Here is a 16,332-nt window from a genome sequence, read left to right as displayed (position 1 = left end):
AAGAAAAAAAATGGGGAAATTGAAAAGCAATCCAGAGGGAATTAAATGAGCTTGGGAAAGAGAGACTCACCGGCTCTCCTGGCTCATTGCCCCCGAGGATCCTGAAGCCGAAGCCTGTGTCCTTCCTCCACAGGAAAATGTCCTGCTCCTGGAAGTCTGGAACTGCCAAACCAACAAACAATCTTAATTATTTCTTCCATAATACCAAAAGTCATACAAGGAGACTCTCTGTGCCAGCACCAACACAGGAAGAGTCAGCTTTTGTATACCAGTTAGTTTAACTCTCTCAAAAAGAACCTGCTAAAACTTTTATGGTTTTTTTTCTTTTCTTATAAAGAGCCCCAAAGGTCACAGTCTTCAGCCTTCCTCTGGCTACTGTGGAAGTAACCATTGATTTGAAGGGAACAAAACGATCCCTTCAAACTGTTTCAGGTGCATCACTTTGTAGAGACAATCTGAACTGAGGCTTTGGGTACAGAACAAACAAAAAAACCCATCAAAAGATTAAAAAGATCTATTTTGAGTAAAGAGCAAAGGTATGGAGCCTAAATAAACATCAAAAGCCAATAGAAGCTGCCAAAAAAAAAAAAAAAAAAAAAAAATCAGAGCACACTCATTCATCTGAGCCATAATTAGAAACGATCAGGCTGAAATTCCTGGCTGATGTTAAAAATAGAAAAGGGTTATGTTCTGTTAGCTTTAAATCTTTCCCCAAATTTGACATTACACCTGACTGGACTTCCCTGTTTTGTTTTGTTTTTGGTTGCATGCAACTCAATCTCCACTCTTGGATATCTTGGAGAGCGCTAACAGAATGCGCGAATACATGCTGAAACCATCATGTATTATTAAGTCTGGATAGTTCACTGCCCACTCCATATGAGAAGAAGGTGAGTGTGTGCTAGCCACTAGAAAAGTGCTGTACAATAAAAGAAGCATTGCACTGCAGAGAGTGACAGCTCATGGTTCATGTAGCAGGCGAGATGTAGGGAGCCTCAGGGAGGCTAAAGGGAATCAGGGGAGAGACAGTGTGTGAGAGTGAGTATTTGTGTGTGGTCCTATCCTGGTCTACACATACAATTGTTTGCTTTAAATGTGTTTATTTATTCATATATACATGTATGTGCATGCATTTGCATGGCTGCAGCTGAGTTTAAGGGTTTGACGAACATGGGCCTCTGAGAAAACCTCCCAGGGAGATTTCTTTTTGCTTTCACACAGGCCACATGCCAAGGACAGTACAGCCAGTAAGAGGCGGCAGGATGGCAGGAAGCACCAGCAGCCCATTTCCAATCTGTTCCTTCAGTCAACAGTTAAAATCCCTGCAGAGTGCAGACATCTCTCTCAATATATCGCAATGTAACTGTGCAGGAACCAGCAGAGGAAGAGTCAAAGGCTAACAGCCTCAATCTGCACCTGCACTGGGGAGGGTCAACTGCACGGTTACACCCTGCTCCTGTCGATTAATAGATCCATTAGTGATCCCCACAGTGAGGCAACTGGGCGTGAATCAGGTCATGAATCGATATTTCCCAGAGATAGACAGACCTGTGCACCTGTGTAGAACTGTGTGCAAGGACTGCAAATAAGCATGCATGGGTCAGACATTGAAGACATTTAAAGGAGGAACATGATAAAAAATGGGCAACAATACAAGTGGAGAAGAGGTGAGTGTCTTCCTCTCTTTGGGCTACATTTATTTCTTCAGCAGGTTAATGCTGTGAGGGTTTTTTTTCTAGAGATTTTTTCTCCAAATGAAAATCTTTAAGCACATTTGGTGTTTAAAGACCTTGAGCTCAGAAGGACTTTCCATTAAAAAGGGAATGATGTGAGGAGAAATGTCTCTGCAGCAGCCATGCGCGGGGCCCTATGGGGGTGCACACCGCAGGATTTAAGGACCAGAGGCTCAGTGCAGCGTGAGGAAGCAGAGGACTTACACCTGCTGCTTTCGGTCAGCTGTCCTCCCTGTCGATATCTGTGTGTTCCTCCCTTCATTTCTTTACCTCAGAATCTCTTGATTCCACAAAGCTTGACATTTCTCTCTTCCTTTACGCCACTCTATATATTTCTGGCATGTCCATCTTCGTTATCCTTTGTGTTCTCCTCACACCTCCTACACTTTGTACTCAGCAATCGACAAAAACCCCTGTTGTGACACCATCATCTAAGGACAAGGTATGAAGAAATGATTCCATCTGTAGTCTTGGTGTACTTCCCTTTTTCTCTTCATTTCCCATTTAAATCTAACACTTTGTTCTCTCAGCCCAAGGGAGATGCTGCCGTCTGCTCAGCTCTTTGTTTCACATTTTTTGTTTCATACACAGGCAAATAAATGATAAAAAATTCATTGACAAGTTGGGCCTGGGAAGGTGATCAGCTCTTAAAGTTGCATCCACTTTGACTACATTTTTTCCATTCAACTTGGCAGAGAAAAGATGCCTTTTCTTTTTATATGGAGCTTTCCTTTACTTTGGCAAGGCTAGACAATGAGAACGGGGAATATGCAGTCCACTTTCATGCACTACGCTGTGGATGCTAATTATAGGGCCATACGTCTCCTAGGAGAAGTCTACTATAAAAGTGTGTCAGTGGTGCCAATGTCTACAACTGGGCCTAAGTGGCATCTAATAGCTGTGAGAGGACTAGACCAAGAACTTGAGGGAGACCTCTAAAGCTAATGATGCTCCAGATGACAGCAAAATCCACGGCACATTAATAAATTGCTCAACATTTTAGTCACAACATTTATTTACTTTCCTACCATAAGATATCAGGGAAGACTGAAATCTCTGTCATATCTTGGCACTACAGACTGCAACATACTGTTACGTGCAGGTTGACTGAACTAACACACCTTTAATCGGACATTAACTGAGCTCACAGAGTGTGAGTGTCTTCCAACTGTTGTGCTCGTGTGATTATTTTACTCATTGTATTTACTATCAATTGGACTTTAACCTAATCTCCTGTTAAAATCCTGTACTTATTGTTGGCCTGATGGATGGACGTTTTACTGTTTACTGCAAAACAAGACAACCTTAATCCATATCTGTATGATGAATCATTATAGAGCTAGAACTAGCAGGGGACAAACTTTGCTTAGAACAAAGTTTAGTAGCATGAATTTCATATTCAAAAATGCTTTTCCCATCCAAGGCTCCATGTTATTCAGCACTCATCTACAGTCTCATTGTTCCAACATGAAGGAGATCAGTCTAAATAACAGAGACATCTCATTCAAAAGCACAACAAAATGCAACCTACAAAATAATCTGTGAATAACAACCACCCTGAACCGGTTCGAACAAAACCTGAACCTTCAAGGACGAGAACTTTTGCAAGACTGTTGTATTACATTACATTAATTTTAGTGAGAAGAAATCCAACAACCCATGCACCAAACTGTGACCAGACCTCTACAGAAACCGAAACAAAAGACACAATTAGAATGGTCTCTGTCACTTCTTTGTAAGAATATGTACCAGTTACTTACATGTGCAAGAATCTTTTTTATCCAAACCTTAATTTGCAGACCCTTTTAAACACACCAAGGATCCCCACCGAACCTTAAGCTTCATGCAGACCCCGCCAAACCGCCACCAAAAATGTATATACTTACGCCTACTTTCATACATGCTCCTGGACTGGGCCCAGATCTTAAAAGGGTCCGGTTTTCTCTGGATTGTTCCGTCAGCTGAAGGGTCCTGGGGCGGCAGGCCTGGCAGGGGCTGAGAGGGGGGCGGGGGAGCGATGCTCTCGTTGAGAGGGGGCGCCAAGGACGGGTGCACAGGCGAGTCTGTGTGGGCGCTCCTGTGGCTTGAAACGCTATGCTGGGAGCTGTTCTGACTGTCCTTTCTCGACAATGGCTGTTGGAGAAGCAGATCGATATCATTCAACAACTGAAAGGGCAGCAGTGCCAGTCCACCTGTGAACATGGAGGCTGACAGAGGAGGCAAAAGTTGAGTGTTGAGCAGTTGAAAGACAAGAGGAAATGAGGCTGTGGTTTGTGAGAGGAGACAAAAAGTGAGAGAATTCAGAATGATTAAAAGGTTGCTACTTCTTGGAGACAAAAAGGAGAATCTGAGAGAATATGATGTCGGCTATTGTGCTACTACCTTAATCATCACAAAAAACAATCAAGCCCTTTTATTTAGGCTAGAGAATTTTTTTTGCACACAAAGAAAGGAAAAATTGGAGCTCAATGGTTTCTCATGATTAAGTCATTCAGCTGTAGAAGAAAAAAACCCAGTCGCTCCACTTACGAGGGTACTGTACATTGCCTATTCCTTTTGTTTAACAGAGTGGAATGTATTAACAAGGATCAGCATCCCCCTGCTGTGTATGGAGAAATATTCACAGTGAATAATGCACTTGTGGGGTTTAAAATGAAGGGAGGTTTTCACTTGTGATGCTAGAAAATGTAAAACTCCTCGTAAATTGCCACTGGCCCCTCAATAACACAGGTACTTAAGCGCCTGCTCAAGGATTTAAGGGCAGCAGTGCTTCAGCAGAGTCAAGTACATACAAACCTGAGCTCAAGCACAAGTGCACTGTGAATACAAGTGAAAATCCTTTCCACAACAAAGTATCTGTCTATAGACCCATCTTCCACATCACTTAGTAACAGTTCAAAAAAGCAACCAGTGATGGGAAAGGGGTTACAGAACATGAGAAAGTCAGAAAGATATTTTGAGACAGTAAGAGAAAATGACAGCAGTTCAGTCTCTGAACATCACGTGACCTTCCAGCCCTTCAGATGCGGTGTACAAAAATACACCAGGAAGGGGCGGAGGCAAGGAGGGCTCATGTGTTCTGGAAAAAAATATCAAAGTGTTTGGCCTTCAAAGTGCAGCTATGTCTTCAATAAATTTGGACTCATTACTCCCTGAATCAGCCTTCTACACCTCTGCAATTCATGTTTATATTCATTAACCTCGTTAAGCATAAGAGGAGCCTGACGCTTTAGCGAAGATTAAGTCTGAGCAGAGCAGTGGTGTGATTGTAAAATCACTGGGTTGTGTGGTGAAGTGAAAAAAAAAATCAATGGTTTATATAATTAGTCACAAGTGCAGATAAGTCAGACCTAAGGATTGATGCTTCGCCCACAGAGCAAAATGTATTTAGGGTTGTTTTGATTCACCAAACAAAATGTTGCTTCCATTAGCAAATCAAGCATCCTGTTTTCTCGTGTCTCTCAGTTTGATGCACACAAAGTCTGAATCCCATTCCCCGCTTAAATGAAAACAAATCTCTTGTTCTTGATGGATCTATTAGATTTGACCTTCTGCAGTTATTGTGTTCTCCCTCTGTGCTCCGGGACTGCTTTAATACATTGCTTTCTCTGCTCCAATAACTTATTAAGGAGACAGAGGAGGGGGGGGGAGGGAAGGGAAGGGGAGCTGGGGCAATGAAAACAAATCCTGGCTGCTTCCTCAGACGGAGTTTAGTCCTGCTCTGCCACCAGCAGGCCACGCTAAGGTTCAGTGCCTTGATGCATAACGGCATTAACAGACCTCCCAAGTGTATTTTGCAGCACATAAACAAACCTGTACGACCAAACATAACGTTGAAATATCACGCATTAGCACCATTATCATTCTCAACTTACAACCTCTATTTCCCGCACAATGAAAGCTACACCGTCACCATTATCATCTTACACATTACATAACCAGCGCCAGCCAAAACTTTCACCCCAGCTCATCAACATTACATACCCTCCTAGCGTAATCTCTGTATGGAGGAGCCAGCTGAAAATCGTCCTGCGAAAACAAAATTGACATACACATGTTCAGTCTAGCCAAGTCGACAGAGTCCCTCCATAGATGAGGCATATAATCACAGGATGAGGCAGTCTCCCAGCTGTGATCATACATTCAACTCTCACACTGCAAGCTTAGCGCCCGGCGCGATGAGATCATCGGCCTGTTAGCAACCCAGCTCACGCTGTGCATCAAAGCCCCTCGTCCCAGCCCACGCCAGAGAGAAAGTGATGGGGGGGGGGGGTCTTGTGAAGCTACAGGGATCCACCCCCACACAAACCAGAGCATCCCATGTCTACAAACAGACCCACAACATCAGCACAAGTTGCACCACACAGAGGAGAGGCAGCAGAAGTGAGACCACTATCCCTGAGACAGATGCACCCTATGGATGAAGCAGAAGTGAAGAATGAATAAGAGATGAGGAAAAAAAACAGAGGAAAACAAATACTTACCAGTTTTGGGCTCTTCTTTGCAGGTGCCACCCCTGTAAAACCAGACAACAAAAAGGGAGAAAAGAAAAAAGGAAGCCGGTTACAAATGGAGTTTAACTATATATCCATGTTCATAAAAAGAAAAATTCAAAAACAAAGCACAAAGGAGAAAAAAAAAAAAAAAAAAAAAACAGACAACGCAGACTCCAAAACAATGTCACATCAGTGCTCAGCTAGCCCTCGTCTCCTTCTCCCTTCTCTCCTCTCTTCCCCTGCTCGGTTCCTGTGCTCGCCCATCCGCGGCTGGTGTTTGAGTAGGAAGAGAGGGGAGGGGAGGGAGGTGCAGGCAGCAAGATCTATCTGCATCACTGCCGCGTCCAGCGCTCGGCTTGACTGGTGCAGCGGAAGACCGGGGCCAGCCCCTTAGGGCTAACTCGGTGCTCGTTCAGATCTTGGCTACCGAAACGGCGGCAAACGCAAATGAGTGTGTGTGTGTGTGTGTGTGTGTGTGTGTGTGTGTGTCAGGGAGGAAAGTGAGAGTTGAGAAGAGAGGACAGAATCCTAGAGAGTAACTAAACCAGAGAATAAAGAGCGGGGAGCAGAGAGGAGAGAAGTGAGCTGTGCTCTGGAGTTCCTGGCCGTAGCATTACCCATGGAGAAGGAGTCCAAGATACTGAACATTAAATTATAGGCAACCGTCAGTTCCCCTCTTACTGAGACCATCTTCCTGTGTCCGCTGAGCACCGCACTCCGCTGTCGAAGGCTCCAGCATCTATAGGCAGTTACCGCGTCCTCCCTGTCTCTCTCTTTCGTGCTGCCTTTTCCTTTTTTCCCCCCACTCTCTCTCTCCCTTTCTCTCTCTCTCTTTCTCGCTCACCTCACTGCACACTGTCCTCCCTCCCTTTTCTTCTCTCAGCATCATCAACCCACCCTCCCCTCTTCCCACTTTCTCTCTCCCCTCCCCTCAGTCTCAGTCTACCCTCCCACCCCCACATGCTGGTAAATATCCGTGCAGCTGCGCACACACGCAGAAACACACACACGCACACGCCACAACAGACGGCATTGCTCCGCGCTCCCGACGCGAGTCGTAGTGTGCTTAAGGTATGTGAAATAGCGGTCTGCGTGAATGAGCAGTGAACATAAAAATCGCAGCAGAAATAAAATGATCACCGAACGAGCACACGGAGAAATACTGATGGATGTCCACACAGCCTGGATTTAGTGTTCCTTAAGTCCATCACTGCTCTCTCCCTTCCTCCCTCAGCACTAATGACTTTATTTACCTGTGCAATACTCAAGATTCCACAGTGAGTTGGGTGAGAACCATACAAACCTCTCATATACAGGATGGGTGTGTAAGACATGTAAAGCATGAGTGAGAGACTAGGCAGCATCTGATCTATAAAAAAAATGGGCCACTATTGTGTGTCAATCCTTCGGGGAAAATCAGAGGATAAGATCTCTTTTTCTATCGCTCATATACACACACACACACACACACACACACACACACACACACACACACACACACACACCCCTGCAGACAGAAACACACATATGCTCATTCTATTTATCTCTCAGACATCTGGCTTCATTCACAACTAACAGCTCCAACTGTGTTGCGTCTGCAGCTTTTTTTCCCCTTCTTTTTTCCTTCCCTCTTCTCCCCCATCTCATCCTTCCCCTTACCGCTCTCCTCTCCCCTTCTTTCAATCAATAGGAATCATTCATTCAAAAGTGTATTACCATCCCTTAAATCAGATGCGGATGCAGATGTCAACCCTGCGGTATTCTCTCCGGGCTAAGCATGCTGTCAGTCAAAATGTCTGGGAGGGCGTTTGATTAAACTGCATCTCTCCACCGCAACTGATCAGCTGCTGCTGTTCGTCAATGTCTCTCACTGCTTCCCTTTTCGTTTTACAATCAGAGACACTTAAAGTAAACAACCACATCGGCATTAAACACAGTCAGAGGTGGCTTCAGGTCACCAGAATGTAAAGCACTTTATACGTTTGAAATTAGTGGAGAAAAATAAATGGATGTTTATTTTTCATGATGTAAAACTCATAACAGACAGCATTGTAGTTCAAATGCAGATCTAGAAACGGAAATACCGGTACAATCATGTAAACAGATCAATGCTGCTTTTAAGGCTTCTATAGATGTGTGTGTCTTTGTTAAGTTTTTAAACCCCCACAGTGTGTTTGAAGCTCCCTGATCACAATGCATCGTGGACGTTTCGGTCTACTTTTAATGACAAATAAAGGAGGGGAAATGGGAGGAAAGGTTTTGAACAGGTGGGAGATCTCGGCTGGCCTGTGCACTGACAGGTTGAGTGAGAGAGTGCCTCCAGCTCTCAAATAATGGACCAGGACTGCTTTAGGGCCCAAAAGCTCAATTTATTTTGCTTACTTAATCTTTAAATGTGTGGTAGAAAAAAAAAGGAATCCGAAGCAGTGAGTAATGAAGAACTGCTCAACCCACTGGGCACACATTTTGTATAATAGATGTGTTTTTTTTTTTTTTTTTGTTCATGATTAATGATGTATCAATGAGTTATTATTATGTATTCCAATGAAGCTGAAGGAACAGAGTTTCCAGCATTGTTTAGGACTGCAGTTAAAATGTTCTCAAACTTGACAGAAAAACAGTCATCTTTGTGTCCCTGCCTCAGGCAAAACTCCCTTCATTTCTGGAAACACAACTTGTTTTTGTCCTCGGACAGCCACTCGAGCTGGTTAAAATCCGACACCAGACACGCTGCACTCTTATTCACACTCTGGATATTAAGGCGATATGGAAAGAATTGAACAACACGTATGGAAACATTAAAGACTATTCAAGGCAAACTAAATCAGACAACTGTTACCTGGGAAGCTCTGGCTTGGAATATTTATATTGAGATAAACTGGATGTAGATTTACAAGAGGTGCTGGACCCTCTGCTGGAGGGTTTGTACAGTATGCCTCAACAGATAGAAACTGTTAGAACAACCTGGCAGCACAGCAGTCACTAAACCGAAGCCATTACAAAGCAGATTATGTTGTCTGTCTGTAGTGCGTGTTTGTGTGTGTGTTGGTAGATCTTGGCTGGGAGTGATGGCCTCCAACAGGCAGGTCCATCTGTCACTGTGGCGACAGTGCCTGCTGACCGTCGGGAACTGACAGACGGTCCCTTAGGAGTGAAAGGCTCACATCAGCTGGGAACATCAGCAGCCACGATGTGACAGCCCAGCAAAGCACAGCTTTATTTTGTGTAAACAGTGAATTAAAAGACGTGACAGAGGACCACGGCAATGTGTTTAAAAAGATAGCAAAGATCAATAGGAAAAGATTGCATGCAATGAAAGCAATGCTGCTCTTCAAAAGAAGAAAATGCTGGAAAAAAAAAAAAATCTTGTCTTGTGGATTCCTTACTGTGTGGCAGGGGTGAAATCCCCTCCTCCAACAATAGCACACATATCCGGAGGAGACCCCAGCACAGATTATCTGCAGAGCATTGCCATAGAAACAAAGGAAGGTGCAGCAGAGATTTACGTTCTGCCCAATAGCTGTTGTGAAGACATGGGAGATCAGCAGTGGGGTTGAAAAAAAAAGCTCACCATGTCCCTGTGCAACAAGGTGTGATCCAAAGGTACAAGCCTCCAGTGAGCCCAAAAATGAGCTGGGGTAAACTGTGGGCAACCCATTCCCTCATCGCTGTGATGTGTTTAGTTATGATGCCAACGGAAATTGCAGTCAGCAGGATTTTTAATGCGAAGTGGGCAAAAATCTGATGCTTCCTGCCATCCAGTGAATTGATTTCCTGCTTCTGTCTGTGCGGAGACTCCTCATCAACGTTTATGTCTTCCTAATGGCTGCGTACAAGACATTTCACATTATGCAACCTTTATGACTGTGCATGCCGGTAAATGTGTGTTTGTTTATGTGGGTTGTCTAGGTTCACATAATTGTGTTTGTGCCTATCAGTGTGTGTCCTGAAAGTGCACTGATCCGATTGACGGAGTGCTTTTTGACAGGACGCATTTACAAGCTGTTGCACGCCAGTATGCCAATAAGAGCTCTCTACTGTGGCGGTGATTTTACCCTCTTTAACCTGCATGTCCAAGAAAAACTGGAGGAAAACACACATTTCAGCACTGTGTCTGTCTTGAGGGGTACAACAAATCTCATTCAAAGTGCTCTTTAAGGCAAAGAAGGGAAATGCAAACCCAACATAGCAAGAAGAAAAACTCACACCTCTAACTGAACGCTGTGCATGGATGCTCATGTTCAAGTAGCCTGAAAATAATCTCAGATCTTGGACACGTCTTTGGGCGTTTACTCAAACGGGATAGAGTTGCAAGGGTTCATCCGATATATTGACATCTGCAGAATAGTTTAACATCTCTTCTCTGTGTCAGTCTGTAAAACTGCCATCGGCCTCCCCACTGGTTATTTGGGCGGAAAGATAAAGGTCCATGTCTTATTTGGTGTGAGGCCTGATTGCCCGGCAGGGACTAACGTGTCTTCGGTTGATTGATGAGTCATGCGGGGGTGGGGGTGAGTGGGTGGGGTTTGGGGGTGGGGGACAGGGAGAGAGAAAAATGGGGAACGCAAAGCATCATGGGGATTTATATGCTGCTCTTTCATCATCTTGTGGAGCCTCTGACAGCCTTCTATCTTCTGTTTTCCTCCTATCCCATCATGCACTATTCCCTCCATTTACCCGTACAAAGCTACAAGCAGTTGCTGCACTCTACCACAAATTACCTTGCATTCATCGTAGTACCTGCCAGGCCTTACAAACAGGTAAAAAATATTGAGTTAAAGCGACTCTACATCCTTCCTGAGATAAATGGGCTTTCTGGTTTATTTATTTATTTTGTTTTATTTACAGCTGACTAATGACACAGGCTGCTGGGCTAACAGCACAAATTCTACACCCAAACAAGTTTTCGCTGACAGAAGGCTCTAAAGCAGGTGTGTGCGTCCCTCCAGACGCTGTAACATCCACGCCTTTTTTTGAAAGGGAACAGAGGAAATTAGCTTCTGCGCTACGGCAAGACCTCCGGGGCTAAAATGAGTTATGCCAGCGCATCAGTGGGGGCAGCAGAAGACTGGCAGGGGAAAATGAGCACATTAGAGAAGTGTAATTAGACAAATGAAAGAACGATGTATCACGAAACACAGGGCACACTGAAGTAATAAATCACCCGTGTGTTCTTACAAGCAGTAAAGAGCTCAAAGTACAAAATGTAAAAAAAGGTTTTTTTGTCAGCTTGGCCGGTAAAACACTGACCGTCTCATAACCTGAAACTCTAACCTGAGGCTGTTTTTTGTGTATTAACTTGGCAAAAAGAAGAAGAAGATTGTTCACACCTATAAAGTAGCTTGCTAAAGCAACGATGATGAAAGCGAATGACCATCCCTCTGTCAGAGAGCCATGAATTATTCTTTCTTCTGATGTGGACTGAAAACAAACGTTTCCACACAGGCTGACTCGCTCACACACTGTTAGAAAGACAGTGAGAGAAGGGGTTTGCTTCACTGTTGCACAGCCTTAACAAGTGTGAGTCTTCATGCACTGGTCCTCTGGGACTGGCTCCAGATCTCACGTGGGCGAGCTGGTGTGAAACTACATACCAGCAAAGGAGGGGGATAGGAATAGAAAAGGGGGATGGAATGGTGGAGCAGGAGTGGATTTCCACTAATTAAGACGATACGGGGTCTTTCTGGCTCAAATCTATAATTGGGTGCGCAGTTTGCCATATTGGAGGCTGACAGTGAGTGTGCGGATGTATGTGTATGTACAGGCAGAAGATGCGTTTGCCCAGGGAAGACATGATTCTTGATGGATGGAGAGAGAGTGAGAGTTAAAAAAAAAGAGCACAGGAAGGGAAAAAGATGTATGTGTATGATAAACCAAGCTGACATCAGGATCCCAATTAGGGGCCAGCATGCATTGCTGCTACAAGCAGAGAGCGGGAGTGAGAAAGCAGTAAGAAGAGTGAGAACTGAGGAGTAATTAAGGCACCGTGTCTCGAAACAATGCATTACGTACTCTTTTAAACGCATTGACACACAAAGGGTCTAACTTCAACAGATTTTTCACTCGACGTGAAGGAAGCTGAAGGGAAGGAAACAGAATGTGTGAGCCAGAAATACAAACACGTTCACAATGGTCTGCTTTATGTTGTACGCAAATGTTGTGTTTGTGTCATCATTGGAGGCTGAAAGCTGTAAATGGTGATATAAAATGTACTATACAAAGGAAAGGGCTCATATTCTACTTTGAGTTCTGTATTCAAATGATCCCATATGTACAAGATAATGTTAAAACCCTGTGTCTACATTTCTGATTGAGGATCATTTTGTAGACTTGTGACACAATAGCTGCCACTTAGTACTTAATGGTATCAGAAAGAGCATTAAGCAGACCTTTCCTCTCTCCTTACTGAGATTAGATGACCTGCAGTATTTTCTCTAGATGCTCTTGGTCTTTGATTAGGATTTTGTCTCAATGTTGTCATTTCTCTCGGTTGTACTGCACTTTAAATGTGCCTTCTACATGAACTTGACTTGATTTAATCTCCATGAGGAATAAAAGGTCGGGTCCTACAATAAACAATGTGATTTATCTGGCTTTCTTTTCTGTTTCCTGTGTTTGTTTGTTTGTATTCTGATCGGCACTAACCTTAAGCAGGAGAAATGTACCTATAATAAGCCGATAGTAAATACAACATTTCTGCAAGCTCTGTGCCATTCCCTCTATCACAGTCATATCCATCTCTCTGTGGCTATCAAAGCCTGCTGCTACGTTTACACAAGCCAGGCTAATCTCTCTTCTGTTTTATTGACAGCCCATTATGCCCCTGCCTATGATGAGGCTGTATCACTTTGTTGGCTTGTGTACACACTAGCAGGATGAAGAAATGCTACTCATTAGCAAAAGCCAGAGAGGGGGAGTGGAGCAGTTTGATCAGTGTGTGTGGAGGGTGTGTGTGTGTGTGTGTGTGTGTGTGTGTGTGTGTTAAGAAGCGAGACAAAGAGAGCGTGGCAACATGCAGAAAGATACAGAGATACAGACTGAGACAGAATCTCACGTGTAGATCAAACGACGGAAAGAAAGACGGACGAGAACACATGGTGACTTGCCTGCCATTTATCTGACCACTTTTCCTTGACAGTTCTGAGCACTTAACCCAACGGAGGGGATAAACGACATGTGTGCTCACGAAAACGCACACAAAAACCTTTTAGTTTGAACTAATAGGCCCCAAAGCAAAGTTATGGACAATCTGACAGAGAAAATAGTCCAATTACTTGTATCACACAGTGCATTTAGACCTCTGGAGCTCTGTGAGTCGGAGTGGGACTGAAGAGAAAATACAGAAATTCAATCATTTCACTTTTTGCTATTCACAGTTTCTTTGTTTCCATTTAGGGCTCGGATGCGACAGTGATTTTCAATCAGAAACCACAACAGAAGTTGGTACATGTTGAATGGCACATGCACTCTGTTTTTACGTTGAGTTGACATTGAACAAATAGCACTGAATATGTAAGCTAATAGTAGAAAATGTCACTGACTTCAGCTCGTACAAAGACAGATAGCCTTGTGGGTGGCTGAAATGCAAGCCGGCACCACCGACAGATCCTTTTCAAGCTTTGATATGAGCGGAGGATAAAATCCAAAAATAAACTAGACAGAAAAACAGACGAGTAAATAAGAACCTGGGCAGAGAAAAAGAACGAGCCACCCTTCATAAAAATGTGAAAAAATTCAGCCTTTGACCTGGAACTTACCCTTGGTTTCTCTGCCATAATTGCCCCTCTTAGGTCACCCTACCCTCCTTTTTATCTTTCCTGCTCAAACAGCAATAATATTCTGTCTGTCAATACATCTCTGTACAAACACCTCACTCTCTCTTTCCACTTCTTCTGGGGCTCCTTCCCCCCCTTCCATAATTATCCCTCTATCTCACTGTCTGTGCAATTACTTTTTCTTCCAACCTTTATTTACATGAATAAATCATTTGTGTGTGTCAATAAAAGAGCTCTCCAGGAGCTGGAACAGCCTGTAAGGCAGAAACTTTTTTTTCATAAACAACACCATAAGAGGGATTGAGGTTTTTTTTTTTTTTTTTTTTAAAACAATCCTTAAACATATGGCCACATAAATCAGAATGTGCCACATAACTCAGTCTTCTCCTCCTCTTCCTTGTCTCCATCTGCTCCCATTGATTACAACACAAATGACACATTCAGTGGGACAACATACGGGAAGATCAGCCTCCACTCACCTCTCTGCACCAGCATGGTGACCTCGCTGCCTTTGGGACACTTGCTGAGCAGGTCGACCACCTGGTTGTGAGACATGCTCTGCACGTTTCTCTTGTTCACCTCCACGATGATGTCGCCCTCCTTGAGGCCGCGGCAGCGTGGGTAATCCACAATCTGCTTCACCCGCTGCCCTCCGCCTCCGGGACTGTCGGCGATGGTGAACCCGAAGCCCTTGTCTCCTTTCTCCATGTGTACAGTGATGAGTTCTGGTTGTGTTGCGATAGATGAAGCCAGGGTGACGTCGCTGGGGTAGCCGTGCTGGGAAGAGGTATCAGACGCCACCTCCGCTGAGGGGCTGTGGGGTCGAGGGAGGCCATTGAGTGGTGCCCCGCCGTTAGTCGTGCCGTTGTTGTTGTTGTGACTCCCGTGGCTGGAAGGGGAGTCATAGCTTTTGGGGGCCTCCTGCCCATTAACAATGATGGGGTCTTTGTTGTCCAGAATGGCCACTGAGGTAACCAGACTGGTGTTCGGGTCATCTGGGTCAAAAGGCAGTGGGTAGCCACGGCAGAGCTCTAAATTGACCATGGAGCCAATTGGGATGGACTGGAAGATCTTCACGACTTGGGCATGGGTGTAGCCTAGCACACATGTGTCATTGACACTCACGATCACGTCACCTTAGCAACAGAGAAGAGAGAGACGTTTATTTTATTTTTTTAGACTAAGAATTCACAAGTTAAAGCTACTTGATAAGATAAAATGTTTCTTAATTATACATTGAAAGATACTCTTTGTTTTGGACAGGAAGAACTTTACTCATTTATCAAGCTTTTCAATTTCATAAGTTTATGCTTCCTTATTTATACACAGTCCTTACATACTAGATAGAAGGACCAGAAAATCCAACTATAACAACACATACAAAATATATAATAATTTTTCTGTTCACTTTTGATCATGTTTAGTCCACTAACCAGTCTCCATTTTGCCATCAAGGGCAGCAGGGCCATCCAGGACCAGGCTCTTGATCTGCAGGAACTCATCTGGCTCGTCCCCTCCCACCACTGTGAAACCGAACCCCCGACGACTCTTCTTCAGCTTCGTGTTGATGAAAGTCCCCTTCAGCTCGGATCGGTTTCGAGTAAAGAAAGGCTTCCCTCCTGATCACACAAACACATGTGATTGATACGTTAACAAACTGATATACTGCTGTCACAGCAAAACCTGCATCAGGCTTACGTGTCACTTTAAGTGCTAAAACTGTTCTCAACCTCAGCACTTAAGACTCATCGCCTGACAACCATGAACACTTAAAATACACACAGCTAACTTTTACTCTTAGAGAGCGCAACAACCATGTCAATGGATGTTGGCTAAGACTTTCTGATAGTCCGTTCAGACTGTTCTGTACTGCATAATCTCCCTCTTTCTTTTTACAGCGAGTTAGTTGTAAAAAACAAAAAAAGATGTAAATGATACACAGAAAGTCTTCTAGAGTGATACTATATTTGTGCTAACTGAAGCTGTATTTATTACTGATTCTTATTATACTATTCTTATTAGTGTAAATAAAAGGCTTTGTTCAGAAACAGCATCTCAAACAGGTGCAAAGATTATGTAATTTTAGACTCTGGAGCACCTCATATAAAGCATTGTCTTCACCTTAAATGGTGGTTTTGTAATACAGATAAGGCAGCGAGGTAATACGTTACGATAATCACAGGAACACATTTTGTAATGCTCTTAAACCAGGAAAACTGATGAAACACTACACTTATCACCCAATTACTCAGTCATCCTTATTCTGTAGGCTTCCTCTCCCCTCATTATCTTGTCTTTGAGATTAAAGAGAAAAGACATGAGATGCAA

General features: G+C 43.8%; 1 protein-coding gene across 7 annotated transcripts in view; it reads right to left on the bottom strand.

Annotated features, from left to right (window-relative positions):
* magi1b (membrane associated guanylate kinase, WW and PDZ domain containing 1b) overlaps positions 1–16,332 on the bottom strand; it is a 119,510-nt gene that overhangs the window by 15,716 nt on the left and 87,462 nt on the right. For 4 of the 7 annotated variants that reach the window (XM_079341261.1, XM_079341264.1, XM_079341263.1 and 1 more), the window contains exons 11-16: positions 15,438–15,623; positions 14,484–15,140; positions 6,218–6,249; positions 5,718–5,762; positions 3,620–3,866; positions 71–162 (exon numbers count right to left, since the gene is read on the bottom strand). In XM_079341261.1, coding sequence (XP_079197387.1) covers positions 71–162; positions 3,620–3,866; positions 5,718–5,762; positions 6,218–6,249; positions 14,484–15,140; positions 15,438–15,623 — 1,259 coding nt within the window. The remainder of the gene's footprint in view (positions 1–70; positions 163–3,619; positions 3,867–5,717; positions 5,763–6,217; positions 6,250–14,483; positions 15,141–15,437; positions 15,624–16,332) is intronic. The other 3 variants (XM_079341265.1, XM_079341266.1, XM_079341262.1) reach the window with 2 other exon arrangements.

Source organism: Symphodus melops (assembly GCF_947650265.1).
Source record: "Symphodus melops genome assembly, chromosome: 4".
Lineage (NCBI taxonomy): Eukaryota > Metazoa > Chordata > Actinopteri > Labriformes > Labridae > Symphodus > Symphodus melops.
The sequence above is the reverse complement of the archived record's forward strand: the minus strand, read 5'-3'. Positions and strand labels throughout refer to the sequence as shown.